Source organism: Xenopus laevis, chromosome 8L (genome assembly GCF_017654675.1).
Source record: "Xenopus laevis strain J_2021 chromosome 8L, Xenopus_laevis_v10.1, whole genome shotgun sequence".
Classification (NCBI taxonomy): Eukaryota; Metazoa; Chordata; class Amphibia; order Anura; family Pipidae; genus Xenopus; species Xenopus laevis.
In genome coordinates this window covers 19,671,069-19,695,425 of record NC_054385.1, presented here as the reverse complement: position 1 = coordinate 19,695,425, position 24,357 = coordinate 19,671,069, and the positions used below count along the sequence as shown (strand labels likewise).

Here is a 24,357-nt window from a genome sequence, read left to right as displayed (position 1 = left end):
TAAAAACTCATGTAGGAAGTAGCATTTAAGAAAAGAATGCTCAGGACCTGGGGTGTTCCGGATAATGGATCTTTCCATAATCTGGACCTATATACCTTAGGTCTACTAGAAAATCATGTAAAAAAAACAATATTCTGGTTTTGCTTCCATTAAGGATTCATTATATCTTAGTCAAGATCAAGTTCAAGCTACTATTTTATTATTGCAGATATAAAGTAAGTCATTTATATAAATTTCGATTATTTAGATAAAATGGAGTCTATGTGAGATGACCTTTCTGGATAATGGGTTTCCGGAAAATCGTATCACATACCTGTATTGCACACTTAGGGCATTACAGCAACATTTCAGGCTATACAGACCTATCAAGCTGATGGACACACATTAATAACCCATTTGTTATCCTGTTCCGCCATCTAGTGGTTATTAGTGTACAAAACAGTATACAAAGTCATTATAATTTAGAAAGCGCAAAAATGTCCACAAAGGTCTCAAACATACGTGCTCCATATTAGAAAAGTGTGAGTGCTTGATTAGATATACATATTAAACACATCTGAAAGTATCCTGGTCTGGTGGAAAACGTTTAAGGAAAACGACTACCATGAGGGGGGATGGGGGGAGCACATATACAAGTCTAATCAGTACCAATACATCAGTTGCATAGGTGCGCATATTACATCTGGCAGTGACATCATCATTTGAAGTTAAAGCAGCCATTTGCCTCTGCCCTAGAGTGCACTTGATTCAGCAAAGATCCGGCTGCCGGTAGATGTGCCGCCACATCACATCATCTGGGTGAGAGCCTTGCCAGCTACCTATGTTTTCTTATTAAAGGCATCTATGAAAAGAGGAAACTGTCTGGTTACAAACGCGCACCCTGGTCTTCCTGAAGAAAAGACTCCCTGGTGCCCAGTGATGGAGGTATCGGCCACCTCACTTCAAATGTGCTGCACAAAGGTAATGGTGACAGGGTGAAACAATTGCTTTAAGTTTATTGCAGCATGCAATGATTCAGAGTTAACCCCTTTATCAAGTATCATTACCTGTGTGCCAGCAATTTCCTTTCATCTACGAAAAGAGCTCAGTCCTCAATTTCTCTCTTTGCAGTGACTCTGTCCCTGCCGAAGAATCTTGGAGTAGGAAACACCATAGAAGAGAGGAGAGTACAGAAGTCAGACTCTGCAGAGCATGTGACAACTCAGCGATGAAAAACAGAAGATTATGTCAGCCATGATTTCAAGATTATGCCTCGTATGATAAGGACAGACAGTCTTCTGTTACTCAGCAGGATGTGTCTGCTCCTTCAGTTCCCCTTAATCAAGAGACTATTATGTTATGGATTAAGGAGGCAGCAGTGTCGGACTGGGACACCAGGAGCCCACCAAAGAACCATAGACCAGGGGCCCACTCTCAGTACTATTATTGTTCTTCTCCTCACTCGACCTCTAGTCTCTTTTCTATATATACTATAATCTATTATTCCATCTATTTAGCCTATTTGTTCTCAATGAAATAGGAAATGGCCATGAAATAAGCCAAATGTTTAGCAGCACAAGTGCTCCCTGACACCTGGGCCCACCGGGAGTTTTCCTGGTATCTCAGTGGACCAGTCCAACACTGGGAGGCAGTGACACAGGGGATAGAACTGTACCATTACTAAAATAGACAGGAGAAAAAGAATCATTGCACCTTCACACCTAGGTTGTCACTAGTTTTCTGTAATGAATTAAAATTTAACTTTTATAAAGAATTAATTAAAATAAAGTATGACCAGAAGAATTAGTTAAAAGCGCACGTACAAAGTAGCATTTAAGAAACAAATTGATGAGGATCGCTATATAACAGCTCCCAAGTCTGCTGTTACAAATGTCAGAATTAAATTTGACCGACGGTTGTATGAACCGCTATAATGTTCCTGCGAAAAGGGCAATATCATTGGGATTGTAAATCACTAGATAGCAATATAGTATCAGGGAATTGGACAGTGCTGCTAGGAAGTCTCTTGATTGTCTAACCACTCAGGTTAGATGCACCACTACCTCCCACCCCAAACATAATGCCCACCAGACTGTTCATTTCCCATTAAGCAAAGTTCCGATGCCCTGCCTACAGAAACTAAAAGAGGTTAGAATGTGCCTGACGCACGTTTTGCTCAGTATGCCCAAACGTTATCAAATGCAGCGATCGCAGGAAAAGGTGCATCTATTTATAATTGCGCCCTGTATTGCCAATTTTAAATCACCAATCGCGAAAAGGAACATCATAGCAGGAAGCGCTAAGCATACCTTCCTATTTGCCCACATTGTGACTGTTGAAATAAAAAGTTTATGTGCCAAAAAGGAAAAGAGTAATTCAACTCCAACTCAGAAGATGGTATAACTGGGGTTCTCCTCGATACTAGACTAGGTCTGGTTACTCTTCCACCTCAGAGGATATCTCATATGGTCTCAGAGACTAAACATTTGAGGACTTTCACCTTTATCCTGGCAAGAGAGCTCATGAGTTTCTAGGATTCTGGAGATCTAAGAAAAAATTGGGACATTTCAGTAACAAACTGGGACTGTGGGTTGAGCTTTCAAAATCAAGACTGTCTCGTGAAAAACGGGACAGTTAGGAAGTATGAAGATTAAAATTCCCTTTAATCTTCAGGGTGCTGAAGAAGATACTTTCATCTAAGATGGAGGTGACTGCAATCTTGCCGGATTGGCCTCTTCTAAAACATTTGGCAGTTCAGGAACCACTGAAGTTACCAAAATGTTATTTTGGGCAAGGCCTAAAGAGTTAACAGTGTTACATAATTCCCAGAAACAGACAACCAAATGGCTGCCCACTTATTCACCAATGATCACATCATCTGAGAATTCACATCCACAACTTTTGACAACCGTACTTTAACTTCTGGAGGTCTGGTGAGTTAGAGCCTTATAGATGAAGAGACAGAATGAATATAAAGCCCACAAATAGGGGTGTGAGGTCGGCCCAAACATCTTGCGGGTATGTGCCTAAGGCGCAAAGCTGGGGAGGCACCAGATACGTACCTGCTCTGTCACCTACCCCATGTCTGGTCCCATCTCTCCCCAGCAGCCGCTTGAATCTTTGTGCGTAAATGCACTTCTGTGCACGAGCTCAATATCAGCCAGCGCCGTTGCCGGCCAAGTTGCCTGGCCAGGCTCAGGTGAGACTCGAACCCACAACACATTGACACGTGCAACTAGAAGTCCAATGCTCTATCTCTTGCGCCACAGAGCACAGCATATGAAGACTATCATTACCTACATACATAAAGTTCATTAAATTATACATCCAGTTCAGGCATGTAGTCCCCAAATTGGTAAATCTATAGGAGCGCCACAGTGTGATCTTCTTCTGCTTCTTTGTTCTTCAGTAAAATGCTGAAATTAAACAAAATATCCAGTCTGTCACTCTATTGTGCATGTGCTGGCCAGAGCCAACAAAGAATAAAGTGGGACTAGAACCAACATCCTTTGAAAGCCTTAGCATGACCAACCTAAAGTCCAAGACATTATCCATTATGCCACAGAGCCAGATCTCTCAGTCTGCAAAAATGTGCTGAGATGGTAGCAAGGTGATGATATAGAAACACCCAAACTGGGGCCATTTTTTCTCCCGAAAAGGAGCACCAGCCCACATTCCTTTTATAGACCCACGCTGCCGATGAAGAGCTTGATGCGAACCCGCCCGCAAATGGGGTGCGAAGACGGCCCAAGCTTGACCAACCCAAGCGTCTTGTGGGATTGTGCCTAGGGAGCAAAGCTGGGAAGGCGCCAGGCACGTACCTGCTCTGTCACCTACCCCATCTCTCCCCAGCAGCCGCTTGAATCTTTATGCATAAATGCGCACGAGCGCAGTCTTGCACATGCGTAATCGAGCTCAATATCAGCCAGCACCGTAGCTGGCAATGTTGCTTAGGGCGCCTGACCAGGCTCAGGTGAGAATTGAACCCACAACACCTTGTCATGTGTGACTAGAAGTCCAATGCGCTATCTCTTGCGCCACAGAGCCCGGCATAAGATGTTTATCATTACCTACATACATAAAGTTCATTAAATTATACTACCATTTACAGGTATATAGTGAACTTGAGTGAAAAATTTGAGCATGCTCATTGGCATCCAGTTCAGGCATGTAGTCCCCAAATTGGTAAATCTATAGGAGCACCACAGTGTGATCTTCTTCTGCTTCATTGTTCTTCAGTAAAATGCTGAAATTAAACAAAATATCCAGTCTTTCACTCTATTGTGCATGTGCTGGCCAGAGCCATCAAAGAATAAAGTGGGACTAGAACCAACATCCTTTGAAAGCCTTAGCATGACCAACTAAAAGTCCAAGACATTATCCATTATGCCACAGAGCCAGCCGTTTGCTAAGATGGTAGCAAGGTGATGATATAGAAACACCCAAACTGGAGCTGTTCTTTCCCGCGAAAAGGAGCACCAGCCCACAGAAAAACTTTCACTGCCAGTAAAATGATTAATGGTGTGCTCCCGTGCAATGGCTCAGGAAGGGGCAAGAATCAAACTCACACCCTAAGGAAACATTCCACTTTGAAGGATAACACACTTCTCATTGTACCACAGAGAAACCAGCAGAATGGCCAAGTATAGCATAACTAACATTTCAGCTACAATTACACATTTGCGGCTCATCTATGAACCAATGATAAACCAAATATCATGATTAGATTATCACTATGAGGGAATTAAAACACACCTTTGTATAATTTGTATTAAATATATTAAAGGCTAACATTCTGTTCATTGAGTGTAACAGCAGAATATATAGTGAATAAAGTACCCCCTCTTGTAAAATATAAGGATATTATAAGTAACTGAGGAGTTTCATGACCATATAAAAACACGAGGCCGAGTGTTTTTATACAGGTCATGGAACTCCGAGGTAACTTCTAATATCCTCATATTTTGCAACTGGGGGTACTTTATTTATTATAATACACAAATTTCAGTGAGTCATGTGACAGAACTCACCGTTTATAACTGATGATATCAGAACTCACCGTTTATAAGGATATAATTTACAGGATATTCATGGCTTTTGTGTATTATAATGTGTTATCCATTGTGCCACAGAGCCAGCCATTTGCCAATCGCACAAATCCACTGTCTAATATTTTGGCAGCCCCCCCCCATAAAACTATCAATGGCGCACTCCTGTCAATGGCTCTGGAAGGGGGTTTCACATATAGACCATTGACTAACATATCAGGTTTTATCTGGATTGGGCATTCAAAATCTGACTCTGGTGGGACTCGAACCCACAACCTTTGAATAACTTGTCACAAACAACTAGAAGCCCAATGCGCTATCCATTGCGCCACAGAGCCTGGCACATCATGTCTGTCATCACTTACATACATACAGTTCATTAAATTATACTACCATTTACATGTATTATTTCATAAAATAGTGAACTTGACTGAAAGATGAGAGTGTGCTCAGCCGCACCCAGTTCAGACATGCAGTCCCCAAATTGGTACATCTATAGGAGCACCACAGTGTGATCTTCCACCGCATCTTTGTTCTATAGAAACTCCCCGAACTAGTACATTATTTTCCACATAGGAAGTTGAGAAGTTGAAGTTGAGACAACAGGGATGTTCTGAATAATTCACAGAGACACTATCAAGGCCAGGAAATATGGTCACAGGCTCAAGGGGTTAATTCCTTTGAACCTTCTACCCCTATGGTACTTGATTTTTATCAATCTGGCCTATATTGTGGATTAAGCTTGAGCTCATTGAAGGTCCAGGTTATTTTGGCCTCATCTGATTTAATGTGAAACAATGCAGATCACAATTTGATCCACAAGTGCTTTTTAATAAAATATAGAACTCGAGTTCCAGAATGATAGTATGCCAAGTGGCTCCCAGTTTGGGCACCCAATCCCTAATTTCAGCAGACCTCCCCACCAACACAGCCAGATGTTGTAGGTCAGAACAATCAGACTAATGTTATAGCACAATTCCATTTAATTTTGTTGTTATTTTGGGCAAGGACAATTTCCCAAAACCAAATGGCTGCCCACTTATTCACCAATGATCACATCATCTGAGAATTCACATCCACAACTTTTGACAACCTTACTTTAACATCTGGAGGTCCTGTGGGTTAGAGCCTTATAGATGAAGAGACAGAATGAATATAAAGACCAATCCAGGGAGACTGAAACCATGGAACATCTTACCTTGTTTTGTAGAAGACCACGGTACATTCCATCATAGCACAGAGCCAGCTTGCTGCAAGAGAAATAGAATACTCAACTCAGGACTTGAACCCACAACCTTTGAATAACTTGTCACCAGGGCCGGCCTTAGGCCTATTGGCACCTCTGGGGGCCCCGCACCACAGGGCAGCACAGATAATATTTCCCTCAGCACATGATGCTGCCTGGCCTGCCCCCAACTTTGAGAGTTCAGCCCATCCACAAATCCATAGGTCCAGCCCACCCTCAACTCTAATAAGCCAGCCTATCCCCCAACTCCATAGGTCTAGCCTGCCCCCAACTCTCATAGGCCCAGCTTTCCTCCAACCATGATAGGCCCTGCCTGCCCCCAATCCAACCAAGCCTGCTCCCAAGCTGAATCGGCCCAGCCTGCCCCAAACTAATTGGCCCAATCCACTCTCCTATTTCCTCCCTCTCTCTCTTACCCTGTGTGCCCCTATTATGTGCCCCTATTTCATCCCTCTCACTCTCTTACCTTGTCTGCCCCTTTCCTTTCTATTTTGTGCCTGTATGCCCTTATTTTTCTAAATACTTGGTGTGTCAGTAGCCAGCAACACTTTGTCTAGGGGCCCCGCCAACATGGTCCCAATTGGGCCCCACATTTGATATGATCAGCCCTGCTTGTCACAAGCAACTAGAAGTCCAATGCGCTATCCATTGCGCCACAGAGCCTGGCACATAATGTGTGTCATCACTTACATACATACAGTTCATTAAATTATACTACCATTTACATGTATTATTTCATAAAATAGTGAACTTGACTGAAAGATGAGAGTGTGCTCAGCCGCATCCAGTTCAGACATGCAGTTCCCAAATTGGTACATCTATAGGAGCACCACAGTGTGATCTTCCACCGCATCTTTGTTCTATAGAAACTCCCCGAACTAGTACATTATTTTCCACATAGGAAGACAAGCCCAAAGAGAAACTTACCAATCCACTGAGGTTGTCTAATATTTTGGCAGCCCCCCATTAAACTATCCATGGTGCACTGTCAAATGTCTCTGGAAGGGGCTTCACATTATTGATGTGCGGGTCAGATAAAACTCCACACCCGCACCCAACCTCGATTTTCACGTTCCTTTTATAGACCCACCCTGCCGATGAAGAGCTTGATGCAAACTCGCCCGCAAATGTGGGTGCGAGGCCGTCCCAAGCGTCTTGCGGGTATGTGCCTAGGGCGCAAAGCTGGGGAGGCGCCAGGCCCATACCTGCTCTGTCACCTACCCCATGTCTGTTCCCATCTCTCCCCAGCAGCCGTTTGAATCTTTGTGCGTAAATGCGCTTCTGCGCACGCGTAATCAAGCTCAATATCAGCCAGCGCCTTGGCCGGCCAAGTTGCCTAGAGCATCTGGCCAGGCTCAGGTGAGACTCAAACCCACAACACCTTGTCTCATGCAACTAGAAGTCCAATGCGCTATCTCTTGCACCACAGAGCCCAGCATATGATGTTTATCATTACCTACATACATAAAGTTCATTAAATTATACTACCATTTACAGGTATATAGTGAACTTGAGTGAAAAATGTGAACATGCTCATTGGCATCCAGTTCGGGCATGTAGTCCCCAAATTGGTAAATCTATAGGAGCGCCACAGTGTGATCTTCTTCTGCTTCTTTGTTCTTCAGTAAAATGCTGAAATTAAACAAAATATCCAGTCTTTCACTCTATTGTGCTTGTGCTGGCCAGAGCCATCAAAGAATAAAGAAGTGGAAGAAGATGATCGCTTTGTGGTGAAAAAACCCAGCTTTGTCACACAATGCCAGACTGAAATAGACCAACTAAATACACAGAATTGAAGCTGATCACTAGAGGAAACAGGGCCAGACATATGGGAAGGCAATGCCGCTATAAGGAGAAGCCAAATCTGGTGGGACTAGAACCAACATCCTTTGAAGACCTTAGCATGACCATCTAAAAGTCCAAGACATTATCCATTAAGCCACAGAGACAGCCGTTTTCCAATCACACACACCCACAGATCATGAGAGATTGGGCATGGAGCAGATCCGCTTCTCGCAGCCTTCAAAAATGTGCTGAGATGGTAGCAAGGTGATGATATAGAAACACCCAAACTGGGGCCATTCTTTCCCCCCGAAAAGGAGCACCAGCACAATTGCAGAAGGAACTGTAACAGCACCACATATTCATTAAATGCCTTTACAGGTATGGGATCTGTTATCCAGAATGCTCAAGCCCTGGGGTGTTTTAGGTAACAAATCTTTCTGTAATTTGGATCTTCATACCTTAAAGCTACTATAAAATCATGTAAATATTAAATAAAACCAAATAGGCTGGTTTTGCTTCCAATAAGGAGTAATTATATCTTAGTTGGGATCAAGTACAAGCTACTTTTTTATTATTACTGAGAATTTTTTTTGGATAAAATTAAATATGGGAGATCTTTCGGGTTAAGAGATTTCCAGATAACGGATCCCATACCTGTATTGCACACTTAGGGCATTCCAGCAACATTTCAGACCATACAGACCTATGAAGCTGATGGACACACATTAACAATCCATTTGTTATCCTGTTGCGCCACCTAGAGGTTATTAGTGTACAAAACAGTATACAAAGTCATTACAATTTAGAAAGTGCAAAAATGTTCACAAAGGTCTCAATCATACGTGCTCCATATTAGAAAAGTGTGAGTGCTTGATTAGATATACATATTAAACACATCTGAAAGTACCCTGGTCCGGTCAAAAACATTTAAGGAAAACAGCTGCCATGAGGGGGGATAGGAGAAGCATAGATACAAGTCTAATTAGTACCAATATATCAGTTGCAACACTTTTCTAGTTTTGGCAATCTGTCTTTCCTGGTCATCCCCGGTAGCATAATCAATTACCTTTGGGTTAGCCCCCCCGGTCAGTAATACAGAAGAAACACACACCCCCCAACATGCATAAGGGTCCCCTCCTCCAATTCTCCACCGTATTTTGTTTCTTCTGTCAGCAAATTCAATATTTGTGTCTCTGGTGTTTGAGTCGGGCAGCTCTCAGTAATTCAGGGGCAGCTCTCAGTAATTCAGGGGCAGCTCTCAGTAATTCAGGGGCAGCTCAGTGATTCAGGGGCGGCTCAGTGATTCAGGGGCGGCTCAGTGATTCAGGGGCGGCTCAGTAATTCAGGGGCGGCTCAGTAATTCAGGGGCGGCTCAGTAATTCAGGGGCGGCTCAGTAATTCAGGGGCAGCTCTCAGTAATTCAGGGGCAGCTCTCAGTAATTCAGGGGCAGCTCAGTAATTCAGGGGCGGCTCAGTAATTAAGGGGCGGCTCAGTAATTCAGGGGCAGCTCAGTAATTCAGAGGCAGCTCAGTAATTCAGGAACATACACAGAGTTTCTAGCTCTCTAGCTAATGGTTAATTGCAATTATAGAAACAAGCATTAAGCTTGATAACTTGATACACTGAGAGAAGACAATGGAGACAATTCTAAGCAGTAAACGACAAGAAAAGGGAAACCCTTTCGGCCTGGCCTTCTTACATGAAGAAGAAAAACCTCCTTTGGTACATTATTGGGAATAGAGGTGCCACCAGGTTTACTCTGCTCCCCAGTGTTCCTCACATGAGCACCAGCCTAAGAGATCTTACAAGACAAGCGTTTTTACCTGCGCTCCCCTGCATTCCGCAGGGGAGCGCAGGAGTAGACGCACTGAATTCCTTTCAATGGGGCTGTACTCACAAAGACGCATGTAAGCGCCGAACACAGGAAAAAAGCAACATGCTGCGTCCGGCACTTACATGCGTCTGTGTGAGTACAGCCCCATTGAAAGGAATTAAGTGTGTCTACTCCTGTGCTCCCCTGCGGCTGAACGCATGAAACCGGAATGCAGGCGAGCGCGGCTAAAAACGCTCGTCTGTAAGAGCCCAAAGAATTACTGATTTTACTCAGAATTACTGATTTAACAAATCGGCACTCATCAATGATCTTAAATACACTTGTCCTTTAATATTTCTGCTACATACAATTTAGAGCTAATAAAATAAAACTGGAAATCACAGATTTTCACAATGAAAAGGAAGAAGTCCGCCTCTGTTTATTTGGCATTGCTGTATAAAAGGAGAGGAGTGTTACACAGGGCAGGATGATTAATGAATGAGCAGTTTGACTCACTGGGTCTGGAGAGAGCCGTGGCAAATGATCAGGATCAGATTCTTTGGACTTTTTCTTTTTCTTTCCTCCCGTTGGTGCTGGAGTGGTCGTCTTCTGCTGATACTCCTTCAGCTGTTGAGAAAATGGGACAGAGTTACACCATGCTTAGCTATGGATAAAGGTGAAGCAAACCAGAGTGTGAGCTCATACGCTTATTTCCCATAATTCCACAGTTTCTAAGTCGTATAAAAGTCAGTTTGAGGGTTATTGAGGTTTGTATCTCTTTCCGCTTAAAGAGAATCTGTCATCACTTGAGAAGGAAACATATTGCAGAAGTGGCAAATGATAAGGTGCTGGGTTACATGAGTAACTAACAGTCACGGGTGCTTTAGAACAGACCCCTGCAGCTTTCACTGTGAGCAGTCTATTTGTGCCTCTTTCTAAAGCTCAGCTGCTAACACTGCAACAGGGAGAAATCAAAAGTCATTAGGTAAGACAAGTACAAAAGCTGCATTGTATAACGTAGCACAATATAAAAACAGGCTTAAGAAAGTCAGTAGTAAGTATGTAATGCTATAGGGCAGGCAATCTACTGTATCTTACTGAATGCTGATCAAGTTGCTCCAATTGCAAACAAACCCATTTGAAGCCTCTCCAATTTGCCTCAGAGGGGGACAAAAATTCCTTCCTGACTCCAAAATGGAGTCAGGAAGGAATTTTTGTCCCCCTCTGAGGCAAATTGGAGAGGCTTCAAATGGGTTTGTTTGCCTTCCTCTGGATCAACTGGCAGTTAGGCAGATTAAAATTAAAAAGTTGAGCTTGATGGACGTGTGTCTTTTTTTACAACCTAACTTACTATGTTACTATGTATTGGGGTTGCCACACGCTTAGGGCGCAGCAGTGAAATATAAAACAGGCACCTGTCTCCATACTTATGCAGTTATAATGCACCATTGTAGCTACAGCTTTGTCATAGGCAATTAACAGTCCATTGGATCAGGGCTACAGCTTCCAGCCCAAAAGCCAAGATGTGGATCAACAACATATATAAGAACACAGCCTGATACTGGAGACATTAGGACAAATTTGGCAATAAATAACCGGATATGCAAAGATAAGATAGAAAATCTATGCTATTTCAGACACTGGGGCATACAACTCCCAGCACCCTCAATGCTAGTGCAAGATGCAGGAATCTGTAGTACGGCAGCAGGATCCAGCTTTCTGATCTATATAAGACATTTAGTGCTAAAGTTATAGCTCCTATCCTGGGAGTTGAAGAAGCAAGTAACAGTGAAAGCTCCAGCTATGGTTCTGCAAGGCAACATTACTTCTATAAACACAATAGCCGTATTGTACAGAAACATTCCAGCCTTTCCAATGCCCCTGATACTTAGTTTGCATCCCATTATACTGTCTCTGTTTTAGTAGTTAATATCCCCATAATGTCAACTCTTCCCTTACTTCTTCTCTGCAACCTGACAGCACCCCCCATATCTCACTACATTTGAATCCAGCAGCTCTGACCCTTCTTCCACCACTTGCCTGACCCCCCAAAAAATAAAAACTTCCTAGTACAACATTGAGCAAGTTGTCCATCCCTATGTAATGCCAGTTGTCCCTATGTAATGCCAGTTGTCCATCCCTATGTAATAATGCCAGTTGTCCCTATGTAATACCAGTTGTCCCTATGTAATGCCAGTTGTCCATCCCTATGTAATACCAGTTGTCCCTATGTAATGCCAGTTGCCCATCCCTATGTAATGCCAGTTGTCCCTATGTAATGCCAGTTGTCCATCCCTATGTAATGCCAGTTATCCCTATGTAATGCCAGTTATCCCTATGTAATGCCAGTTGTCCATTACATAGGGATGGGCAACTGGTATTACATAGGGACAACTGGTATTACATAGGGACAACTGGCATTACATAGGGACAACTGGCATTACATAGGGACAACTGGCATTACATAGGTACAACTGGCATTACATAGGGACAACTGGCATTACATAGGGATGGGCAATTGGCATTACATAGGGACAACTGGCATTACATAGGGATGGGCAACTGGCATAGGGACAACTGGCATTATATAGGGATGGGCAACTGGCATTACATAGGGACAACTGGCATTACATAGGGATAACTGGCATTACATAGGGATGGACAACTGGCATTACATAGGGGCAACTGGCATTACATAGGGATGGGCACTTGGCATTACATAGGGATGGGCAACTGGTTTACATAGGGACAACTGGTATTACATAGGGACAACTGGTATTACATAGGGACAACTGGCATTACATAGGGATGGACAACTGGCATTACATAGGGACAACTGGCATTACATAGGGACAACTGGTATTACATAGGGATGGGCAATTGGCATTACATAGGGACAACTGGCATTACATAGGGACAACTGGCATTACATAGGGATGGGCAACTGGCATTACATAGGTACAACTGGCATTACATAGGGACAACTGGCATTACATAGGGATGGACAACTGGTATTACATAGGGACAACTGGTATTACATAGGGATGGGCAACTGGCATTACATAGGGACAACTGGCATTATATAGGGATGGGCAACTGGCATTACATAGGGACAACTGGCATTACATAGGGACAACTGGCATTACATAGGGATGGACAACTGGCATTACATAGGGATGGACAACTGGCATTACATAGGGATGGACAACTGGCATTACATAGGGATGGACAACTGGCATTACATAGGGGCAACTGGCATTACATAGGGATGGGCACTTGGCATTACATAGGGATGGGCAACTGGTATTACATAGGGACAACTGGTATTACATAGGGACAACTGGTATTACATAGGGACAACTGGCATTACATAGGGATGGACAACTGGCATTACATAGGGACAACTGGCATTACATAGGGACAACTGGCATTACATAGGGACAACTGGCATTACATAGGGATGGGCAATTGGCATTACATAGGGACAACTGGCATTACATAGGGACAACTGGCATTACATAGGGATGGGCAATTGGCATATGGGACAACTGGCATTATATAGGGATGGGCAACTGGCATTACATAGGGACAACTGGCATTACATAGGGACAACTGGCATTACATAGGGATGGACAACTGTTATTACATAGGGATCAACTGGCATTACATAGGGATGGACAACTGGCATTACATAGGGGCAACTGCATTACATAGGGATGGGCACTTGGCATTACATAGGGATGGGCAACTGGTATTAATAGAGACAACTGGTATTACATAGGGACAACTGGCATTACATAGGGACAACTGGCATTACATAGGGATGGGCAAATGGCATTACATAGGTACAACTGGCATTACATAGGGACAACTGGCATTACATAGGGATGGACAACTGGTATTACATAGGGACAACTGGTATTACATAGGGATGGGCAACTGGCATTACATAGGGACAACTGGCATTATATAGGGATGGGCAACTGGCATTACATAAGGACAACTGGCATTACATAGGGACAACTGGCATTACATAGGGATGGACAACTGGCATTACATAGGGACAACTGGCATTACATAGGGACAACTGGCATTACATAGGGACAACTGGCATTACATAGGGACAACTGGCATTACATAGGGATGGGCAACTGGCATTACATAGGGACAACTGGCATTATATAGGGATGGGCAACTGGCATTACATAGGGACAACTGGCATTACATAGGGACAACTGGCATTACATAGGGATGGACAACTGGCATTACATAGGGATGGACAACTGGCATTACATAGGGATGGACAACTGGCATTACATAGGGACAACTGGTATTACATAGGGACAACTGGTATTACATAGGGATGGGCAATTGGCACTACATAGGGACAACTGGCATTACATAGGGATGGACAACTGGTATTACATAGGAACAACTGGTATTACATAGGGATACTGGCATTACATAGGGATGGACAACTGGCATTACATAGGGGCAACTTGCATTACATAGGGACAACTGGCATTACATAGGGACAACTGGCATTACATAGGGATGGGCAACTGGCATTACATAGGTACAACTGGCATTACATAGGGACAACTGGCATTACATAGGGATGGACAACTGGTATTACATAGGGATGGGCAACTGGCATTACATAGGGATGGGCAACTGGCATTACATAGGGACAACTGGCATTAAATAGGGATGGGCAACTGGCATTACATAGGGACAACTGGCATTACATAGGGACAACTGGCATTACATAGGGATGGACAACTGGCATTACATAGGGATGGACAACTGGCATTACATAGGGACAACTGGCATTACATAGGGACAACTGGTATTACATAGGGATGGGCAATTGGCACTACATAGGGACAACTGGCATTACATAGGGATGGACAACTGGTATTACATAGGGACAACTGGTATTACATAGGGATAACTGGCATTACATAGGGATGGACAACTGGCATTACATAGGGGCAACTGGCATTACATAGGGACAACTGGCATTACATAGGGACAACTGGCATTACATAGGGACAACTGGTATTACATAGGGACAACTGGCATTACATAGGGATGGACAACTGGCATTACATAGGGATGGACAACTGGCATTACATAGGGACAACTGGCATTACATAGGGACAACTGGCATTACATAGGGACAACTGGCATTACATAGGGACAACTGGTATTACATAGGGATGGGCAATTGGCATTACATAGGGACAACTGGCATTACATAGGGATGGGCAACTGGCATTACATAGGGATGGGCAACTGGCATTACATAGGGATGGGCAACTGGCATTACATAGGGACAACTGGTATTACATAGGGACAACTGGTATTACATAGGGACAACTGGCATTACATAGGGATGGACAACTGGCATTACATAGGGACAACTGGCATTACATAGGGACAACTGGCATTACATAGGGATGGGCAACTGGCATTACATAGGGACAACTGGCATTACATAGGGACAACTGGCATTACATAGGGACAACTGGTATTACATAGGGACAACTGGTATTACATAGGGACAACTGGTATTACATAGGGATGGACAACTGGCATTACATAGGGACAACTGGCATTACATAGGGATGGACAACTGGCATTACATAGGGACAACTGGCATTACATAGGGACAACTGGCATTACATAGGGACAACTGGTATTACATAGGGATGGGCAATTGGCATTACATAGGGACAACTGGCATTACATAGGGACAACTGGCATTACATAGGGACAACTGGCATTACATAGGGATGGGCAACTGGCATTACATAGGGACAACTGGTATTACATAGGGACAACTGGTATTACATAGGGACAACTGGTATTACATAGGGACAACTGGCATTACATAGGGATGGACAACTGGCATTACATAGGGACAACTGGCATTACATAGGGACAACTGGTATTACATAGGGATGGGCAATTGGCATTACATAGGGACAACTGGCATTACATAGGGATGGGCAACTGGCATTACATAGGTACAACTGGCATTACATAGGGATGGACAACTGGTATTACATAGGGACAACTGGTATTACATAGGGATGGGCAACTGGCATTACATAGGGACAACTGGCATTATATAGGGATGGGCAACTGGCATTACATAGGGACAACTGGCATTACATAGGGACAACTGGCATTACATAGGGATGGACAACTGGCATTACATAGGGATGGACAACTGCCATTACATAGGGATGGACAACTGGTATTACATAGGGACAATTTAGTATGAAAGGAGCTCACCACATACTTAGATCAGACCTGTCCACGGGTATCCTGTGTCCGATTACCCAAATCAATATGTAGAACTGTAGTGTAGATGTGGAACAGATCCAAGGCGGCAGTCAAACTGCAAAAAATCCGTTTATTGGGGAGTGTACAACATGTTTCGGGACAAGCCCTTTATCAAGTGTATAGGAACAAACAAAACATCCAACATTTAAATCCTGTGTGGCCAATCACACCTTCAGTGGGTTGTTACTTCATTTAACGCTTGTGCTACCCCTAATCATGCGACATCTGTGTACAATTAATGCTGCTTAGTGCAGTAAAATTTTTTCCATTCTTAAAAACAGCAATAGGTTAAAAACTATTCTCACATAGTTAACATTTAGTGTAAAACAGACAAAACAGTGAATAAATATTTCATACAATTAAATATAGCAGCGCTTCAACCCAATTGGTAAAATACTATTTACTTGATTCTCCTTTTATGTAGATAATTCTGAAGTATCCAAATCCATGTATAAGTGCATTAGTGCTAAAAATCAGAGTAATACAATAAGAACATAGTGTCAATAAAACATTTACAAAACGACTTAAAATGCAGGAAATTGCTCCATTTGGCCTAACCTGCAAAAATAAAGAGAAAATGCTGAACCAGCCTATCTAAACCACTTGTTTCATAACAATGTTGCAAATTTAAATGATTTCCATCTATAATTGTTTGGCAACAATAGTTGCTAGCTCACTCTATGCTATCTATGTTGCAATAGGAACTCTTGCTTAGTTTTTAACTGTGTTATAGTGATACTCCTGTTTTAATGGACTCACCCATCAACGATTCGGCCGACGATCCTCGGCAATGCCGTTAGCTCACTAATTATAATACCTGAGGACAACAAGATACATTATACCATTAAAGAAAGCATATCAAATTATATTGTTCATTTAACCCTTTCGGGGAGGTACATTCTAGCCGGCTGATCCATCTTGCCTCCCTTTGTAATAATAGATTGTTATGATCTCCTCCTCTAGCTGGATTTGGTACCACCTCCAACACCTTCCATTTCAACTGACATGCATTGTGTTTATGCTCAAAAAAGTGTCTTGATACAGGGGTATCAGAATAAGTACCAGCCTTAAAATTTCTTATACTACCCTTATGTTCCTTGATCCTCATGTGTACGGGTCTTATGGTTTTACCAACGTATACTAGCCCACATGGGCATTTTAAAACATAGATAACATATGCGGTTTTGCACGTAGCAAATGTATTCAGCTTAATTTCTTGCCCAGATATTTGTAATTGTTGTAGTTCCATCATAAAAGGTCCCAATATTCATCACCCAATATCTGGGCTTCTGCCCATCTTTTACCCAACACTGCTGATAAAGCTGATACTTGCACTTTTAAGGAACTCAAACTTAATCCATGTTCCAGGCCTGATTGTAGAAATTCTAGTATAGAAACAGTAGAAGGAGAAAAGGGGTTGACCTGACAACCACCTGCCCATGAGGAAAATCTATCCCAGATCTTATGATAAACTACTGCAGTACCACTCTTTCTGGCTTTCATCAACGTATTTATCAATGACCTGGAGCATCCTTGTTTCTCCAGGACTGACCTCTCAACCTCCAAGCCGCCAATCTGAGGGAATGAGGATTCGGATGCAGGTATAGCCCCTGGATCAGCAGATCCTCCACTGCTGGCAGCAGCATTGGCTCCTGGACTGCCAGCCTCCTCAGTAGAGGGAACCAGGGCCTGCGCGGCCAATTGGGAATAATGGCTATGACCTCCATCTTCGACTGTAATATTTTCCTGAGGACCTTGAAGATTAGGGGAAAAGGGGGAAACACATAGGCCCAAAGACCCTCCCAAGTCTGGGAGAATGCATCCACTGCTATTGCTAATTTCGATTGGTATCTCGAAAAAAATGATTTGATTTTGTGATTCTTCTCTGAGGCCATGAGGTCTACTCTGGGAAGACCCCATCTGGAAGTTATCCAATCGAAGATCTGTGGGTTCAACTCCCATTCCCCTCTCTCCAACGGGTACCTGCTCAACATATCTGCTTGTTGATTTTGGATCCCTGGTACATGGACTGCTGTTATGTCCAACAGGTGACGTTGTGCCCATTCCATGATCGGTAGAGTCTCTTTCAGTAACTTGATACTGCCAGTTCCCCCCTGTTTCCTTATATATGCCACAGCTGAGGCGTTGTCCGATCTTATCTTCACTGCGCCCCCCAACAGGACTGGCTGTAAGGACTTCAGGGCCTCCTTGATTGCCCTCAACTCCAGGACATTCGAAGGTAAGTGAGACTTTCCGTTCTTCCAAAACCCTTGCACTGCCCATTCCTCCACATGTGCTCCCCAGCCTACTCCAGATGCATCCGTGTAGATCTCTAGCCAGTCTGGCTCCTCCAAGGGAAACCCCCTCCGAAGGTTGGCTGCATTCTGCCACCAGTGAAGGTGATCTTTTAGATGACTGGGTATCTGAATTTTCTGGGACCAATCTCCCCTGTTCCGGTCCCATGTCACAAGAAACCAATTTTGAATTGGCCTCATATTCCATCTCGCCCATCTCACCAACTCTAAGGTTGAGGTTAGTAGGCCTAGGAAACTCATGAACTGTCTTGCTGGAATGAATTGGTGACTCTCCAACATTTTGGCTTGTGTGACTATATGTTGGATCTTCTTTACTGGAAGTGATATCATCCCTAATCTGGTATCGAGAAGGGCTCCCAAATAGATTATCCTCTGTGTGGGATCTGGCTGACTCTTCTTCCGATTCAGAACCCAGCCAAAATGCTGGAGAACAAATTCCACCCTTGCTACCTGCTGCAAGAGAATCTCTTTCTCCCTTGCTACTATCAATAGATCGTCCAGGTAATGATAAATTTCGATCTTCTCCTGTCTTAGTTTCGCTATCAGAACTACTAGGACTTTGGAGAATGTTCTGGGTGAGGTTGACAGGCCAAAGGGAAGGCAACGGAACTGATAATGATTGCTCTCCCAAGCAAATCTGAGGAATTGCTGATGCTCCTCTGCCACAGGCACATGCAAATATGCATCCTTCAGATCCAGGGATGCTAACCAATCTCCCTCGTGAACTACTGACTTGATAGTTGCCAAAGATTCCATCTTGAACCTTTGCGTCCTCAAAAACTTGTTCAACCTTCTTAAATCTAAGATTGGTCGTAATTCTCCTGAAGCCTTTGTTACAAGAAAAAATGGTGAGTAAAACCCCTGACCTTGCAGCCTGGCAGGGACTGGAACAATCGCCTCCTTGGCCAGCAACTCTTCTATGTATTGCTGAAAAAGCAGATGATCTGAAAATTTTAGAGCTCTTTTTGAAGAAATAAAGTGGCTTCCTGTAGGTCTTCTGTGGAACTCTAAGAGATACCCCCTTGAGACCACTAAATTGACCCATCTGTCGTCTGTTTCTCTGGCCCACACCTCCTGATATTTCAGAAGCCTTGCTCCTACTAAGGGGGGTGGGGCCGGCCTCATCTCATTGGGGCTTGGACTGCGGCTTTGGAGCATTCTTACCCTTGGGGAAACGAAAAAACCCAGTCTGCCCCGACCGCCAATTTGATCTGTACTCTCTCCCAGGCCTATAAGCCTTTGCTTCCTCCTTTCGTCTGGACGGATATCTGTCATACTGTCTTCTAGAGACCTCTTGAGGACGCTTGGTCTGTGGCAATAAGGTGCTCTTACCTCCTGAAGACTTAGAAATCAATTCATCAAGGGACTTGCCAAACAGACGACCTCCTTCAAAAGGTAGTCTGCAAAGAGTACTTTTAGATGCCGTATCTGCGTACCATGTACGCAGCCACAGTGCTCTACGAGCAGCCACATTATAGGCCATACTACGTGCCGACAATCTTGAAATATCCACTGCTGCTTCCAGACAAAACTCTGCTGCTTTCTTGATGTCTGCTAGGGCCTCACAGATATTCTCTTCCTGTGATTCCTCTCTAACTGCCTGTTCTAAATTATCCACCCACAAGGACATCGCTTTTGCCACCGATACTATTGCCACCGCTGGTTTACAGGTTGCTCCTGCTGTCATATATGCCCTCTTTAAATCAATCTCCATCCGCCTGTCCATAGGGTGCTTTAGTGCTGACACATCATCGATTGGCAGAGCTGTCTTCTTTGATAAACGGGCCACAGGAGCATCTACCGATGGGGGATTATCCCAGATCTGCATGTCTTCGGCTAGAAAAGGATACAGTACAGATAATTTTGTCTCTACTGGAGTCTTCTTGTATGTCTTCCATTCCTGACTCATTAGATCTTTAATCTCTGGATGAACAGGAAAAGTTAGCTTTCTCTTTTTAACAAAAAGTGATTTTGAAGAATTCTCCTGTTGCTGATCTTCCAGACTTAAAGTCTGTCTTATGGCCTTTATAAGCGAAGGAACTAACTTGGTGTCAAATGTCCCTTCCTCATTTTTATCTTCCTCTGTTGAGGACAAATATTCTCCCTCAGAGGATGAATCCTGCAGCATAGCAGATGTAGAAGGTTTAGAAGCCGAACCTCTATGATGTTGTTTCATGGATTCACCCACTGCCTCCTTTATCCACTTCATAACAGCAGCTTGATCTACAACTGTAGCAGGGGCAGCAGGCTGGACTTTCTCCTTACTATAACCTTCCTCCCTTGAGGCATAGCCATCTAGGCAGTCACGGCACAGCTTCTTGCCTTTTAATACTGGGTTATCACACGCCCTGCAGGATCCTTCTTTCCCATGGCGTCTCTTACTAGGAGGATCTTCAGCCGGGGTAGAATCACTGCAATAGCAGGAAGATAATTAGCAGCAGCTTTTTTCGCAGAAAAATAAAAATTAAAATCCTAGGTTAACCACTCACCCTGAAGGTTTAGCAGCAGCACGTTTTAGGGCAGCCGGTTCCATCTCCAATCGGCAGCTACTGAGAGCAGTGCGCTCTGTAACCGGCAACTTTTTAAAACTCCTGAACGCCGTGATGACGTCACTACTGGTGCGACACGCACCTTGCCCATAGCGCTAACGCTGAAGGTGCCTGAGCGGCATATATGTTATCCCCTGCTGCAACGGGATCCCCAGACACACAGCTAACGCTGATAACGCCAGGGCTTCGGGTGGAGAGAGCTGCCAGAAAAAACTGCACCCGGTAATTGGATCCCAGAGGATCGATGAGTGGCCACCCGGAACTGACAGAAGAAAACAAAGACGCGTGAGAGAGGGGAGGGTGAGTATTTATTACGAGAGTGGGCGTTTCTTCTGGTAACTGACAGTGAGGAGACATAACCCGTGTGTTTTTACTATGCTGCCTGGGGATGACCAGGAAAGTATTTTACCAATTGGGTTGAAGCGCTGCTATATTTAATTGTATGAAATATTTATTCACTGTTTTGTCTGTTTTACACTAAATGTTAACTATGTGAGAATAGTTTTTAACCTATTGCTGTTTTTAAGAATGGAAAAAATGTTACTGCACTAAGCAGCATTAATTGTACACAGATGTCGCATGATTAGGGGTAGCACAAGCGTTAAATGAAGTAACAACCCACTGAAGGTGTGATTGGCCACACAGGATTTAAATGTTGGATGTTTTGTTTGTTCCTATACACTTGATAAAGGGCTTGTCCCGAAACATGTTGTACACTCCCCAATAAACGGATTTTTTGCAGTTTGACTGCCGCCTTGGATCTGTTCCACATCTACACTACAGTTCTACATATTACATAGGGACAACTGGTATTACATAGGGATGGGCAACTGGCATTACATAGGGACAACTGGCATTATATAGGGATGGGCAACTGGCATTACATAGGGACAACTGGCATTACATAGGGACAACTGGCATTACATAGGGATGGACAACTGGCATTACATAGGGATGGACAACTGGCATTACATAGGGATGGACAACTGGCATTACATAGGGATGGGCACTTGGCATTACATAGGGATGGGCAACTGGCATTACATAGGGACAACTGGTATTACATAGGGACAACTGGTATTACATAGGGACAACTGGCATTACATAGGGATGGACAACTGGCATTATATAGGGACAACTGGCATTACATAGGGACAACTGGCATTACATAGGGACAACTGGTATTACATAGGGATGGGCAATTGGCATTACATAGGGACAACTGGCAACTGGCATTACATAGGGACAACTGGCATTACATAGGGACAACTGGTATTACATAGGGATGGGCAATTGGCATTACATAGGGACAACTGGCATTACATAGGGACAACTGGCATTACATAGGGATGGGCAACTGGCATTACATAGGTACAACTGGCATTACATAGGGATGGACAACTGGTATTACATAGGGACAACTGGTATTACATAGGGATGGGCAACTGGCATTACATAGGGACAACTGGCATTATATAGGGATGGGCAACTGGCATTACATAGGGACAACTGGCATTACATAGGGACAACTGGCATTACATAGGGATGGACAACTGGCATTACATAGGGATGGACATCTCTGGACATCCCTATGTAATGCCAGTTGTCCCTATGTAATGCCAGTTGTCCATCCCTATGTAATACCAGTTGTCCCTATGTAATACCAGTTGTCCCTATGTAATACCAGTTGCCCATCCCTATGTAATGCCAAGTGCCCATCCCTATGTAATGCCAGTTGCCCCTATGTAATGCCAGTTGTCCATCCCTATGTAATGCCAGTTATCCCTATGTAATACCAGTTGTCCATCCCTATGTAATGCCAGTTGTCCCTATGTAATGCCAGTTGTCCCTATGTAATGCCAGTTGCCCATCCCTATATAATGCCAGTTGTCCCTATGCCAGTTGCCCATCCCTATGTAATGCCAGTTGTCCCTATGTAATGCCAGTTGTCACTATGTAATGCCAATTGCCCATCCCTATGTAATACCAGTTGTCCCTATGTAATGCCAGTTGTCCCTATGTAATGCCAGTTGTCCATCCCTATGTAATGCCAGTTGTCCCTATGTAATGCCAGTTGTCCATCCCTATGTAATGCCAGTTGTCCCTATGTAATACCAGTTGTCCCTATGTAATACCAGTTGTCCCTATGTAATACCAGTTGCCCATCCCTATGTAATGCCAAGTGCCCATCCCTATGTAATGCCAGTTGCCCCTATGTAATGCCAGTTGTCCATCCCTATGTAATGCCAGTTGTCCATCCCTATGTAATGCCAGTTGTCCCTATGTAATGCCAGTTGTCCCTATGTAATGCCAGTTGCCCATCACTATATAATGCCAGTTGTCCCTATGTAATGCCAGTTGCCCATCCCTATGTAATACCAGTTGTCCCTATGTAATGCCAGTTGTCCATCCCTATGTAATGCCAGTTGTCCCTATGTAATGCCAGTTGTCCCTATGTAATGCCAGTTGTCCCTATGTAATACCAGTTGCCCATCCCTATGTAATGCCAAGTGCCCATCCCTATGTAATGCCAGTTGCCCCTATGTAATGCCAGTTGTCCATCCCTATGTAATGCCAGTTATCCCTATGTAATACCAGTTGTCCATCCCTATGTAATGCCAGTTGTCCCTATGTAGTGCCAATTGCCCATCCCTATGTAATACCAGTTGTCCCTATGTAATACCAGTTGTCCCTATGTAATGCCAGTTGTCCCTATGTAATGCCAGTTGTCCATCCCTATGTAATGCCAGTTGTCCCTATGTAATGCCAGTTGCCCATCCCTATATAATGCCAGTTGTCCCTATGTAATGCCAGTTGTCCCTATGTAATGCCAGTTGTCCCTATGTAATGCCAGTTGTCCCTATGTAATACCAGTTGTCCCTATGTAATACCAGTTGTCCCTATGTAATACCAGTTGTCCCTATATAATGTAAGTTATGTTCATCTCTCATTATATAGGAACTGCCTCGCCCCAGTCCCTATAATGAGGCACGACACCCCCCTCCCTGTCAACATTCCGGCCGATCACTGCCCAACTCAGCAGGTTAACACAGCAGGCTAATGTGTGCGGACACCCCTTGTCCGCACACATTACCTTCCGCCGGGTCGACGCCAGCTTGTTCTGCCTGCTCTCGTCTGCCATCCTGGGTCCGGCCGGGGGAACACGTCCCCGCCTGCACAAAACGCACTGCGCCTGCGCGCTACCACCGAGCCTCACACTTGCGCGCACCTGCTGACGTCACTGCCAGCTGTACCATCCGGTGGGAG

General features: G+C 43.9%; 2 protein-coding genes across 3 annotated transcripts; both read right to left on the bottom strand.

Annotated features, from left to right (window-relative positions):
* Positions 1-1,053: 1,053 nt before the first annotated feature.
* Positions 1,054-24,329, bottom strand: LOC121397156 (golgin subfamily A member 6C-like). Of its 2 annotated transcripts, XR_005963503.1 has the most exons (4): positions 24,185-24,329; positions 10,389-10,499; positions 6,226-6,277; positions 1,054-1,133 (listed from the first exon to the last, which is right to left on the bottom strand). XR_005963503.1 is itself a non-coding variant. In XM_041573361.1 (2 exons), the coding sequence occupies exons 1-2, from the start codon at positions 24,230-24,232 to the stop codon at positions 10,281-10,283; spliced, it is 267 nt and encodes an 88-aa protein (XP_041429295.1). In that variant the 5' UTR covers positions 24,233-24,329; the 3' UTR covers positions 10,103-10,280. The 2 variants fall into 2 exon arrangements, 1 of the variants encoding a protein (XP_041429295.1); XM_041573361.1 differs by lacking the exons at positions 1,054-1,133; positions 6,226-6,277 and having other exon boundaries at positions 10,103-10,499.
* Positions 19,396-21,504, bottom strand: LOC121397147 (lamina-associated polypeptide 2-like). Its single transcript, XM_041573351.1, has 2 exons — positions 21,031-21,504; positions 19,396-20,952 (listed from the first exon to the last, which is right to left on the bottom strand). The coding sequence occupies exons 1-2, from the start codon at positions 21,072-21,074 to the stop codon at positions 19,668-19,670; spliced, it is 1,329 nt and encodes a 442-aa protein (XP_041429285.1). The 5' UTR covers positions 21,075-21,504; the 3' UTR covers positions 19,396-19,667.
* Positions 24,330-24,357: the final 28 nt, after the last annotated feature.